The 14,384-nt window shown below is 39.3% G+C and overlaps 1 protein-coding gene across 6 annotated transcripts in view; it reads left to right on the forward strand.

Annotated features, from left to right (window-relative positions):
- The window catches only part of MYLK (myosin light chain kinase), a 220,038-nt gene that overhangs the window by 137,113 nt on the left and 68,541 nt on the right, over positions 1–14,384 (forward strand). For all 6 annotated transcript variants that reach the window (XM_063342295.1, XM_063342297.1, XM_063342296.1 and 3 more), the window contains 2 exons: positions 5,442–5,522; positions 5,882–6,771. In XM_063342295.1, coding sequence (XP_063198365.1) covers positions 5,442–5,522; positions 5,882–6,771 — 971 coding nt within the window. The remainder of the gene's footprint in view (positions 1–5,441; positions 5,523–5,881; positions 6,772–14,384) is intronic.

The raw sequence follows: 14,384 nt of genomic DNA on the forward strand, positions 1-14,384 counted from the left end.
GTCTTTCTCTCAAAAACTCCTACAAAGTCCATTAAAGATATGGAATAACTGTGAAACCACAAGTCAACTCACTGAAGAGTTTATAGAGAATTTGACAGTGGGCTATTTTTAAACATAATCATTTTCTTTTCAAATAAAATGTGCAGCTTCTTTTCATGTATTAATTTTAGAATCATGTCGCATAGCTGCTCTTAGGGAGTCATTCTTTCTTCAACTCCCTTAATTTAGTCTGGGCATTGTTTCCTACTAGTGTTAATTATTTTCCAATTTTCTTCCCCATTATTCTTAAGCTCTGAATTCTGTCCTAATACCTCCACAATTCTCCTTTTGTGTTGGCTGCTCACAAATTAAAACTCTGGTCTTAAAAATTGGGGTTTAACAAAAGATCTATTTGTCTCTTCATAATTCTTTCTCCTTTCATCACAGTGAGCTGAAAAGGGTGTGTAGCCCAGTGTGATCCTAGTGTGATCCATCAATGATTGCTGGTCGGCTTTCTGTCTTTCCCTCCCTCAGCATTATTTAGAATATGTGTTTGCTTTGCCTTTTACTATATAGCAGACTACTAAGTCTGACTTTTAAGGGTAGTCATTGTAGCCTCCCCTGGTCCTTATTTTAAACTTAACACAGACCTTCAATTCCTCTACACTTGCATTCTTCATTTTAATTGTCCTAATAATGTTCCATTGAGCCTGTTATAACTCAGGCCTCAAGGAATGGTGTTGCATAAATATAAAAAGAACAACAGATTCACCCACTACTGTGGTTCGTCTATTGAAATTTGAACATTTTACAGCCTGCAAAATTCCAGCCCATGAAGATGAGGGATAAGAAATCAGTCAGAGCCTCTGTGAAACCCTCGTGATTTAAATGGGAAATTACAATCCTTTTTTGACTCAGAAAACCACAGACATCTTTCTCCTCTCCTGTCATTTGCATCCTTCCACTGATGCAAGCACTGGTATCGTTTCATCCCAGTATGTTCTTTCAGTCAGTGTATACGTCGTATGTGAAGAGGTAAGCAAAGAAACTGGGAGTACTGGACAGAGACTGTGTTTGTTGAGCAAAGCCTTTATCTTTATAACAGCACAGTCAGCGTGAGAGACCTCAGAAATCCTCCTGCAGTTCCTTAAACAAATCATCTGCTTTGTTAACCTTTTGTCTTCTCAGATGCTAAGTGTTTCTCTTCTCCCCTGCTCCATCTTCCATAGAAGTTTGGTTAGTGTTGATTAATCTGATTTAGAGATTTTGGCAATCTGATTAAAATCAGAGGTAAACATTCATCTTATAAATCAGTGGCACCTCAAATACTCTGCAATACAAGTTATATAAAAACAGTTATAAGATTACATTCCATTACACTAAACAAATATAGCTCTATCTTTCTGTAAAATACAGTTTGCAAACCTTGTTTTCTGCTGTCAACACATTGTCTGTTGTTAGGAAAGAAAACCATGACCCTTTCGCATTCCATTCCCCGACTCAATGCTGTAAAATGCAAATAAAATGATTGGTCTTTCAGGTATAAAGAACTTTTGGGCAAAGCCTCAAGTAAGGTGAACCAGTGCGTCCTCTTTGAAGCCAGTAGAGGTGCTCTGCTTTATGTCAGCTAAAGTTGTGATCCAGTAGATTAGTTGCTTTCTTTGGGGTTAAAGCTTCATGGAGTCTGGACTTTCTCTCCATTTAACTAACTCACAAAAGAGTTGCAAACCCTCATTCTGTGTCTTTGCAGCTACCTGCGCTGAAATATCAGCTATAGTTAGATTTCAGCTTCTTTGCCCCTTTCAGTTCATTCTTTAAAAAAATGTAATTTGCTCTGCAATACTTTTTTCACACTTAGTAGGATAGAAAGAATTTTCGATGTGTCCCCACACTATAATTAACAGTGCTTTTTTTCCTCTTCCTCCAGAGAGTGCTTCTTAGGGACACGCAGACAATAAGTCTCATCTAAGGTTCAGTGAAAATATTTGAGTACATTCTGCCAAGAAACTAATATTTCAAGATATTTTGAACATGAAAGCCATTCCAGGGAAAACTGATCCCACAATAGGACAGAGAGCTATTTTTAAAATTGCTTCAGGCTTTGCAGCTGGGGTTTTATTTGTTTTTGGTGAGGTTTTTATTATTATTATTCCTTGACATTTTAAAGGTAAGTCCTGTGCATGGCATTCTGCAAAGCCATCCTGCAATAGTCAACACTTCCAGACACTTTTTTAGAGCATAGCTACAAAGCATAGGTTTTATCCACGTCTATCATTATTCCACAATAACAGAGCCGCTAAGATCTGTCTTTATCTTTTGTTGATAAAATGCCAACATGGAGAACCTCAGGTTGCAGAAGTAATACTGTTATTACCGAAATTCAAAACAGCAGAGACGTGAAAGACTTGAAGTAGTGCTTGCGTACTGAAAAGTTCTATTTATTCTAACTGCCCCTATGTATTTTGCCTTGCCTAGATTCTGAAGTTGCGTAAATGTAAAAATATTTACAATGTTTCCAGAATTATTCTTGATTGAATTTAGCATCTAACCATCCAGTCCTTCTTAATTTTTCTTGGCTTGTTTCTCTTTTTCCATCTTATGATCTCCAAGGTGGGTCAGTGTTATTAAATTCACGTTTTTAGACTCTCCAACTGAATTCAGAAGACGAAATTATGTTCTCCCTGCTCCTAAAACCAGTAACTAAACTTACTTTGATTTCATTGGGAGGAGGACTTGCCCTGAGAAGGCTACATTTTTGAACAGGGATATGATGAATCAGACATAGACTCTAGGTTTGTATCCAGTGGTCTAGTTTTCACCCATTCGCTTGAATCAGATGTCATAATTAACATCAAAAAACTACCTTGCGAATCATTTTTCCCTCTAGGTACTTCTGTGTCCCACTGTTGCCATAACTTATAAGTGCTTCCCAAGGTTTTAAAAATAGAAAGAACAAAATGCTCTCCTGCTTTCTTACCCCCTCCTTTATTTTCCAAACCCTGTGAAAAATAGCTTAGTTTAGAGAGGTTTACTCTGCCTTCCTTATTTGCTTCTTTGCATATGTAAAGAATTTGCAGAGGGAAAGACGCATTGCAGGAATGGGTCCTGCAGAAATGCCATTATTCTTCGCAGTGCTCAGGACCACATTCAGTATCCCTAGATCCCTCTCCTGGGAGAGTGCTGTCTCTGTTACTTTAACCTCTCCCACTGGTGACACAATTCTTGTGGGCAAATATTTTTGCCATACAGTCATGACAGAAGCTGAGCAGTGGTGCCTCCCTAGTTGATGTATGCTGTACATTGTCTATACTTCAGCTTGCATGGCTTCTACTTTGTCAGCTTTGCATTGTCTTTAAGTTCTGAAGGAAGAGTAGTTGAGCTCTAGGAGACTTATGGGAGGGAACTTCTTGTAAACCAACAGGCCACTAACAGCCCTGTAGCACTGGTGAATGAGAAAGTATTTGAGCAGTTTCAGAGTGTGTCTGCTTTTCTTAAAAGCTTCTGAGAAGCAGGAAAAAAAATATTGAGTTTCAATAGTGGCAAAAGGGGCCAGTTTGAAATGCATTGTTTGAAGACAACAGGTTTTCAGCAATGTTGGTACCCTACCACCATTTGATGCCAATCAATATGTTGGGAGGAGGTGACATACAATTCTTTCCATTTATCTTTCCATTTGTCTCTCCTTCTTTCTGTTTCTCTTGCTTCCAAATGGAGGTCATACAGAAGAAGAAATAAGAATGGCAGGTCTCCAGTGCAGGTCTAAGTTCAATACCCTCTGCATTGATGTGGATCCTCTCCTGCCATTTGGACAGTTTCGGTTTGGTACTCAGATGTTCTCTAGTCTTTTGTATTGAAGGAATTTAGGGTTGTAGCTTTCAGTGCTGTCCTTATGGATTGCCTTCAATAATAATTTCGAGTGTACATATTCTGGCTTGTTGGATCTAAAGTTCTGAAAACATTCCTATGGCTTCTTCTTGTTAATGCTGTTATGGTCAAATAAGACCCCCCAGCAGGGCCTTTACTCTTTAATCCAGTTACTTCAGTCAACCTCACCAATTTCTTCTTGGTATTAAAAGCTTGATTTTCATGTTAGGCTGATCCACTGTTTCATTTTCTAAAGCAACAGAAAGCAAGGGAAATCCATCTGAAAAGCTGATGGCACTAACTGCTATTATAAAGACCAAAATTAGTGCTGCATCCGTGTTAATGATCTTGCCTACTGTGTGACTTCATTGTAAATTGCAAATAGGTGAAATTATAGTATATTCACCCAAACAGAACCATATCTCGGAATTCCATGCACTATTTAAAAAACAGGCCAGACAGTAGGTTTATGGCAATCTAACAGAAAGACACTCTTGAGCCTGTGTTTTAAACTTCAGGGCAAAGTGGACTTGAAGGTGCTCTTATCTATCAAGTCTTTTGAAAGGAGAACACAGCTGGGAAAACCCGCCTCTCTCCTTCCTCCCCCCAACACACATCTGTTTTGTTCATGTCCAGGAAGTGTTTTCAGTAGCAAAAATTCTGTTTGTTTCAAAAAGAAAAATCATCCAGGAGTTTGTAGCCCATTTACAAGCTTGTACTTAAACTGGGAAGAACTAAAGTTTTTTTTTCACCAATAAAAGATATCTCTAGTCCTTAATCGATTCAGGTCTGGTCTTTTAATAGCAGTTCAGGGGAGTGGTAGCAACAGTTACACAACTGCTGCCCTGGGGGAGTTAAATTTTGCTTTTGGCATCTCCTGTGTTAAGTGGAGACGAGCGGTTTGGGGCTAGAAGAATGATATATATCTGTGGGAGGGAGGGAGCAGTGGGGAGGGGGGAGCACTTTAAATGAATTCTTTAATGAGAGCCCTTTCCAGAAGGCATCCATGGTATTCCTCTGCAAAAGGAAGAATAAGTACTCAGCACCATATATGGTGACACTTTTATGTTTTTTAATATAAACATGTACAGGCTGGAGCAATCCATGTAGATGGGTTTTGCTGATTGGTTGGGCCGGGGGGGAGGGAAGGAAATGAGACCCTGCTTTTAATATCTTAACATTAGAAAACTTAAGAGCTTGGGTTTGAATAAATAAACAGTAGGCAGAGTTAGAAAGATTTTTCGACTTTGCACAAGAGCCCCTTCCTCTGCCTTGATTTTCCAGCTTTTGTATTTGTTTTCCTTTAGCTTGTTTGTTTGCAGCTGTTTCATTCTGTAAATTGCTTTGATTTTTGTTCAGGGAGTATGTTGTTCCCAGTGTAGAGAGCAACAGATCAGTAAAAGCTATTTGAGATAGCTTGGCTCCAAACATAAGGGGACCAAATCCACTCAGTTAACCACCACAATGCTGGGTATAAAAAGGAGGATGCCACACTGGGCTTGAGCTGCTTTAGTGCAACACACAGTCACTTAGCTCAGGCAAGTTACAGTTTTGGAGGGAGAAACCTCTGCTGTTCTGATTTCACTTAAATATTTCAGGAACCAAGTTGGAGAATGCAGCTGCCAGGTGTCTCTGATGCTGCGGGAGAGTTCAGCTTCCAGAGCAGAAATGCTCAGAGAGTGAGTATTTTTCCCAGGGACTTGCATGGGTGGGTTCTATTTTTTGCTCAGTTAATTCCCTGCCCTTACAGACCCAGGCTGGCTGCTGTTCAACCTAATCCCCAAATGTGACCCAACAAATTGTTTTCATCATACAGGCTAAGCACATTGTACCAAGCCAGAGTAGAGAAGATCTTTTTTGTTTGTGCCCTTATATGGCTCCTGAAGTCATCATTGATGCAATAAACTAATGGAGTGTGCTCCTCTAATCAACCTCCCCTTCTATAAACACATTTTGTTCCTGCTCTGAGATTGTTCCCTGACATTTTTAAACCAGCCCCTTTCCTGGCTCTCTCTTTCTTTTCTTTTTTGGATCATAGTGGGAGGGAATCAGCCGGCTCTGGAGAGCGAAGAGATGGTGGAGATCATGGTAAACTAACATTTGGTAGAACAAGTGGCTTCAAAAAGAATAGCAGTGAAACCAGAGCAGCTGAGGAAGAGCAGGAAGACGTCCGAGGTGTGCTGAAGAGGCGAGTGGAAACTCGGGAACACACAGAGGAGAGCTTGAGGCAGCAGGAAGCTGAGCAACTTGATTTCCGTGACATTTTAGGCAAGAAAGTCAGCACCAAAAGTTTTTCTGAGGAAGAACTGAAAGAAATCCCAGCCGAGCAAATGGACTTCCGAGCAAACCTGCAGCGGCAGGTCAAACCCAAGACCTTGTCAGAGGAGGAAAGGAAAGTTCATGCTCCTCAGCAGGTGGACTTCCGCTCTGTGCTGGCCAAGAAAGGCACCCCAAAAACCCCATTGCCTGAGAAGGTGCCACCTCCTAAACCAGCTATTACAGATTTCAGATCTGTGCTGGGCTCAAAGAAAAAACCACCTGCAGAGAATGGTAGCGCTAGCACCCCAGCACCAAATGCCCGCACCAATTCTGAAGCCCAGAATGCGACCCCCAATTCTCAAGCCCCTGTTGCCAAACCAGCAGTGAAAAAAGAAGAGAAGAACGACAGAAATTGTGAACATGGGTGTGCGGTGGTGGATGGCGGAATAATTGGGAAAAAAGCTGAAAACAAAGTAACAGCAAGCAAACCACCAGCAAGCAAAGGAACAGCACCTTCCTTTACAGAGAAGCTTCAGGATGCTCAAGTAGTAGATGGTGAAAAATTGGTCTTACAATGTCGGATTTCCTCTGATCCCCCTGCAGCTGTCACCTGGACTCTAGACAGCAAAACCATCAAATCATCAAAGTCCATTGTCATCTCCCAAGAAGGTAAATTAATTGAATTACAAGCCAGCTGGATGGCACACTGTCATATCTGGCTCTTAATTAATAATATTTAGTTCATTAAAGGTAGTGCAATACTTTATTTAAGTCCTGTGCTAGTAACTGTTTCCAGATGCAACTTTCTTGTTATTTCAGTGGAGTACTCAAGGAACAGTATTGTTTGACATTTCTTGCAGATTCTCCCTTAACAGCCTGTGGATGTAATTTTTATAAAGTTGAACTTCTTGCGTTTTTAAATGCTGTTTACATGGCTAACGCTGTTTAAGGAGCTAGTACATGACGCTTATTTAAGCTGAGCTTTAAGGATTTAGAACATTGAAAACAGAATAATATTATTGCCAGTTTACAAATTCTAATTTAATTCTTCTGTATGTTTAATATTTCAGGCTTTTTACTGCAATAAGAAACACATAAGCAAAGAGGATTTGTGTTATAGAAAGAAATTACTACCACTTCAAGTTACATAGTTAAGATCAGAGTTGAGAATTGATTCCCAGTGTATTGAATGCCCCAACACAGGTGCTTCTGTTGCCTTAACAGACACTGAAATATTTGAACACCACTGGCCTGATGACTTTTAACTAATTTCAAAGTAGTACAGAGTTTGGCAAAAGTCTTCAAAGAGAACACTTACTGTTGTCAAATTGAGTGATTTCTTTATATCCCACATCCTGGATAATCAAACCCTACTGGATTGGTTTTGTATGGAAGTTAATATTGTATCTAGACAAAATATATCTTCCATGGGACAAAAATAGGGAGGATAACAAATAATAGAAAAAAACTTCCTCGCTTCATATTTGCTTCATAAAACACTGACAGAATTATACGGAGAATGGCATTGTCCTGTACCTTGTAGTAAAAAAGTTCACGTTCACAGTGAGAATTATAGCTTGGCACTGTCTGCACTCTCAATTGTGAATCTTTCTTCATTTAATCCAGACTGTCTTCAGTGTTATTAAATGAGAACCAAATGAATGTACACCACAACAAGTGAATCCTTGTGCAGCATTCCAAGCACTGAACCATGAGGATTCCTTTAAAGTGGGTGCAGTCAGAAACAAGATTGCCTTCAGATAGCATGCGGAAAAAAAAGGTACCTGAGTACTACATTAAGGTGATAGCAAAGTAGATGGAGAGAGGGAAATGGTAGCAGGTGCATTGTGACTGGCATGACTAGCATAAAAAAATTTATTTATTAGTAGATGATTTTCAATAGAGGGGACTATATAGAATAAGGGTAACTGTCATGTACATGAGAAAAAGTTGACTGGTGGAAATGCCATCCTTGTAAAAATAACTGACAGGATCAGGAAGGTGGGAGAGTGCAATTTAATCAGCCTTACACTGGAAGCAAGATTCGAGGGTTTTCTTGGTGTTGCTCAGAGTGAAAAGAAATTATGCATCTCAAAGTTTTGTGTCTCCTATAAAAGTGCAACAGATAGGCAGCATCTCTGTATCAAAACGTCTGAGCTATGGTGGAGCCTCCTAAAGTCTCAAAGCTTTAGTGTTGTGGTGCTGCAGAAAGCTGTTTTCTTGACTGAAATAATCTGAGTAATCCCCCAACTCATATTCACTTTATAAAATGGTACTGTAGAGAAGAAAATCCAGTGTAGTTATGTTTACAGTGAAGTGATCCTCATGTACAGAAATGCTCTGCCACCTGCCTGAGCAGGGCATGTGACTTATCCCATCCAGTTTGGGCTAGGTGACACTCTTGGTCATAACACCCTAGAGCTGGCACGTCACGCTTTAGCAGTGCTTTACATTGAGGTAAGGAACAAAGGTTACCGCTGGATAAGGAATACACTGTTTCAGGACAACTTCTTGCAGGGAGTGAAGAAACTGTCCTTATTTTTGAGTTATACCTGCATTATTACACTAATATCATGCTTAGGTAGTCAGTGTTGTCAGTACTTCAAAGTTATGCTTACTTTTGCACATATTTGCAGAGGATCTTGAAAGAAATATTACACAGGGAAGTAAATGCTACAGTTTTCTCCTTTAATGGAAAGAAATGGAATCAGGATTAGAACTATTTTTTTTTTAAACCTCATTACATACCCTCTGGTACACTGAGGGGATGCATTGCATGATGGTCAATTTAGGTTTTTTCCTGACCGTACCTGCTAGCTTTGGCACTTGGAGAACAATGTGTTGCTGCTCTCCCACTGTGAGATGCTTTCACACCAACTGTTTAGTAATTAATTAGGTATGTATGATATTTACTTTAAGTAAGTTCCACTTTTCTTAGAGATTGATTTTTCTCTTTTCACCTAATTAGGAACACATAAATAGTTGAAGGAACCAAGGGAGGAGAAGGAGTAATTAGGACTACAGACTAGAACTGAGAAATAACAAATTCAGGATGAATATCAGGAAATACTGTTCAGTAGAAAAACTGTGTGGATTTGCCTCACGGAAAGTGTTTGGAGCAGCTTTAAACGTAGAGAGCAAAAATAAAAACTGGATGCAGTACTCAGCAGCCCAATGTCAAAATCCCAGATTCCATCTTCTACCCCAAATGCTGAAAAGGCAGCTTCATCACAGCTGCAGGTGTCATGTACTTCAGAAGCAGTGCCTTTGGCCAACCTTGGAGCAGCATTTAATGGGCTCTGGAGATAATCCCCTGGAGTCACCCTTAGCTGAAAGAAGGTTGAGTCTGTGGGGAAGGAGAGGAATTCAGAACAAACGGACCCAGCTCACATCAATGGGCTTAGATCTTACAAAACCATTTTTTCTTTCTTTGGTATGACCTTGCTCCTCTTGTCTTCAGCAACAAAATCCACTATGGAAGTGGATAGACGGTGTCTTTTCTTAGCTATTTCACCAACTGGTTTTGTGCTGCCGTGATGGTTGGTGGTGACAGCTGGTTCTCATGTATGGGGAATTTTCCAGAGGTATCTCACAGAATAATGACTTACTTTTTCTTAGTGAGTTGGATACTGGAAAATCCTTGATCTAGAGTGACATATGTCTACCTGCTTCTTATCATACTACAAGCCCATCTTATTAAGTATAGGCCACTGGCCCACAAACTGGTCAATGAAAGTAACATATGAACCTGCAGAATGCCATGTATTTGTCATTTGGAAATTAAATTAACCCTCTCTGACATTGCCATAAAGCAGAAAGAGATAGCAGTTTGTTGATCTCACGGTGCCAAATATATTGTGAAGATAAATACATAAAACCTGGTTTCAGGAACATGCCCATCTGATAAAACAAGTGGCATATTTGCCCAGGACGGGCAGATTTAAAAATATACTTGTGTATAACAAGTTCACGGGACAGACAAATTAACTAGTCCCTTTATGTAGTCACTCAATAAAAGTAACTTTCCTTGGCATATTTGTCCTAGCTTTTAGAAGCTTTTGTCTTTTATTTGTCTATTTGTCCTTTACCTGTTAGAAACAACCCTGTTCACACGTCTCCTCTGTGTTTGAAGAGGCTAACATTGTGTTGCCTGTCTGAGGCAGTTTAGCCATTAGTGTGGAAGAGAAGGGGGGGACGTTAGCCCCACTTCTGTGCCATCAGAGAAGCCTGAATTCAAACACCGGGATCAGAGTAATCAGTGATTGGTAAGGAGTTCGGCAAATATAAAATTAAATCCTGCTCCCAAAAAGACCATCTTCAGGCATATTGACGCAGCATTTGGGCTGTTTTCTAGTACTTAATCTAGGGCTTGCAATGTATTCTATTATTCCAGGGTTAAGTTTACATTAGGAATTAGAAGTCAGAATCTGGGCAGCGTTATAATGAATGTCACAATCACAACAGATTTTAGATCAATCTCATTCCTTCCATTTTACATTTCAATGATTAATACTGTTTTGTTTCTCTTTGGAATTGTGAACATCAGTATTTGTTTCTCCATTCTTTTAATAATTCCCCAAATAGTATTCTGTCAGTTGATTGGCGTGAGTGATTTGTTGCTTAAAGTATCATTTTTATGACAAAGTGAGCTCTTATACCATTTTTCTTTCACAAACATGTCTGACCTGGTAGGAGTTTATTAATGGTTTGATTTTATATTTTTCTTCTTTTAAACACTTATCAGAGTGCGGTTAGCTGTGTTCCTGGGATAGATACTAATGGGGTTTTTTTGCCTGGGAGATCTCAAAATAAATGGTAACTGTAACAAACAAACAAACAAAAGAGGGTACTCATAAATTAGAGCATCATGCATTTATACGGGCAGGTGAGATGGTGTATAGTTAAGAAGCAGTTGATTTTCATATGAGAGAGTTCTTTGTTTGAAGCTACGGTGGGCTTTTTGTTTGCAAAAAAAGGTTTTAGTAAGGCTCTAGCCGACGTTACAGTGGAGTTAGACATATAAGGACTGAGTAGAACAAACTTCCTCACACGGTGAACTCTTTAGAGCAGGAACCATTTTGTTTTACATTTGTATAGTACTTGGCACAGCAGTGCCCTGTGCCAGTGTCCTGCTAGGTGACTCACTCTTGGACAGAAAACCCAGATAGAAAATTTTTGTGTGGTTACAAAAGTTGTTCTAGAAGATACCAGTGAAAGGGGTTTGGAAGCTGCATCCTTACTAGACTGGAGAATTGAGGTGCACAGTGAATAGAAGTCAAAACTGGCAAACTTGCGATTTTTAAAATATCGGCTTGCTCTACTTTTTTTTTTTTTTTTTTGGCTAGATTTAGTACCATGTTACTATATAGATTGAACAGGAATTACTTAATATAGGCGCAGGTAGCAGTGACGGTGTAGCTTAGAAAATGCCCAGAATTTGTGTTGCTTTGTGTAAGCGTTTTTTTCTTCCTAAGTGTCTTGGCAGCACAAAGAGTTGGTAATCTTGTTAGCAATAATGCCTTAACAACTTTCTTGTGACTTAACTCCTAAATCTTCCTATCAGTTGTGCAAGTCTGTGTCTGTCAGTCTAACTAGGATCTGCCATAATTTTTTTGATTTCTTTTTAATTAACTTTGAGCGAGAGCTTGGTGTGTAATTAACACAACTCTATGTACTGCTGAAAGTAAATGGATTGTGCAGCTTAAAAAATGCTTCATCAGAAAGTTTAAGGCTAGGGAGATTGTGTGAGCATCAGATCTGACGCAATCCATGTTTGTCACATGCCACAAAATTTCCCTCTGTGCTGCCATTTTTGTCTGAATCTTCCTTCTTCCAGAAATGCATGTTGGTTTAAATAGAGCAAAAGAGAGACATTTGCTGTAATCACTGGTAATTTATTGCAATGTCCAATTATTCTTATAAGTGTTTTGTTTTTAAATTAAGAAACAAAGCAATGTCATCTTTCTAATTTGAATTTATCTTCCATAGGCGTTTCCTTTCTCTGCTAAGCTAAAGAGCCATTTGACAGAATGGCTTTGACTCTGTAATCAAGATCCTCTCTATCTCTCTTTTTTCCGAAACTTGACAAGCCAAGCTCTTACTAACTTTCTCTCCATGATGCACTTCATCGAGCCCTTGGAGGCTTGGGGTTGTTTTCTTTTATTTTTCTATGTAATACCTCCCCTTCAGTTGCTGTTTGTTGGTTTATTATCCTATTTAGAAAATAGGCAGCACAACCATGTGCCTGTATCATCAGTGAGATGGAGGTCACCTTCCTACTGCTGTGCTTTCTGGAGGTCGTTGGTCCTCTTTCTACCTCACAACAATGGAGCTCATGTTTGTCACTTCTGTATTAAACATTTAAACCTGAAAATAGAGCATCCCTTGCTGTCCCTGGATGCTTGTCATTTCACTATCTTAACCCCCATGTTCTTTGAGTGAATTGGACGCAGTTTAACAAGTGAGATTGATTTTGAGGACTGCCCTGTTTTCTCTCTTTCTGTCTTTTCCCTTTCCAATGTTCTTTGTATTATCTGTAAGCTTATTAACATTAACTTATGAATACTTCTACATCACAGATTAAAATATTGAATAACTTTGGTTCTAGTCTGCTCACAGAGGAAATCCACCAGAAACACACCAAGTGATGATTTCCTATTGTCACCTCCTTCATGAGATCTTTATTTTGGCAGCTCTAACTCCTCCTAACATGAATGGCATTAATACAGTAATATAGCATTAATTACAAGCAGAGCCGTGTGAGATAACACAAATATTTCAGTAAAGACTAAGAAAATTACCTTTACACAGATACATTTGGCAGTTAAATGTGTGATCTCATGAATAATGAAAGTAGGTTTCTTACATTGTTTTCCTTAAAACTGTATCAATTAGCAATAATTAAATTTGACAATTTTTCTTTTCAGAAACTCAAGTGAGTTTTCTCACTACTTTTTCTGTTATTATTGTAATTGTAGTCAATATTTTCTAGCTCAACCCACTTACCATTTTTAAACACGGCTGTGACACTCCCACATATTTGTACTTTCCCAGACAATTTGTGATTTATTAGAAAATTAACACCAGTGGGACAACGACTTCCTTAACAAATGTTTTATGTCTCCGAGGAACACTTTCTCATGGCCTAGTATTTATTAATATTGCCTAAATACTCCATAGTACTTCTTTATCCCATGGGATACAAATGAGAAAGACATAAACTTCAGTCTGCATCACAGAGAGGAGTCAGGAGGTTGGCCAGCTAGATGCCAGTGTGGGGAATTAGACTCCAGAGCTGGTTTTTTGTTGGTTTGTGTATTTGTTTTATATCCGAAGTTGACATTCTGTGGAGTTTCATGGAAAGAATGCAGAAGCCTAGAGATATTTTAAACTGGCTTGCACTATTTTTGAGTAAGTCAGAAAACCCTTTAATAGCTCAAAATGCAAGGGAAAGGCTTTGTGTATCTAAGCCAGAGCCTCCAGTAAACTGTCAGCTTCTCTGGCTGCACCAGTTCCACTGTCTAAGTGGAAGATCCCAGTATTCATGTTTACTCCAATCCTGTCCATAGGCTGGTTCCTAAAAAAAAACAACAAGAAAAGTGAAGTAATTGAGTGATCGGGGAACAAAATTGATAGCAAATTCTTTTAGTTGACTGGGATTTGTGAAGTGCCAGGATTCAGAATATCGAACTGGAGTAACCAGTCTGGGCTTTCTTGCAGTTTTGAGAGAATAAGCTTGTTTCAGGTCATGAAGAGTTTTTGCAGAGGAAATAGCAAATACTTCATTGAAAGACTTTTGGCCTTCTAGCCCCGGGAATTGACTGTCGCTCTGGATCACAGAACATAGGCCTATTGGAGAGTTTCCTGTCCATATGAAATCTCATGAAGTTTTGCCTGTTGGGGTGGGGTTTTTTTTCTGGTTTTCTAAGAAAATGAGGTTTCTACAACCATGTGTTCTCTCAGCCACCCCTTATAGTCCCGACTCAGGCTGGCTATTTTGAACCATTGGCTAATTTCACACTAAGTCCTAGTAGTCCACAGTTTCATGAAAACTTGTGGCTAAATAAAGAGAATAACCCAAATTATCTCATTCCCCCTTCACTCCTCCACTGAGGGCAGAATACCATCATTGCATCTATTGGTAGGAACAAGCCCAGCAATCCCCATGTACTTTGTGCTGTTCCAGCGTAGTTGCTGGGGAGTATGAAGTGGAGGGCAATAGGATACAGATTATTGCTGCAGAACGTTCAAAGTCAGGAGAAAAAAGATGCAGCCCTTGAAAA

Source organism: Chroicocephalus ridibundus, chromosome 7 (assembly GCF_963924245.1).
Source record: "Chroicocephalus ridibundus chromosome 7, bChrRid1.1, whole genome shotgun sequence".
NCBI lineage: Eukaryota > Metazoa > Chordata > Aves > Charadriiformes > Laridae > Chroicocephalus > Chroicocephalus ridibundus.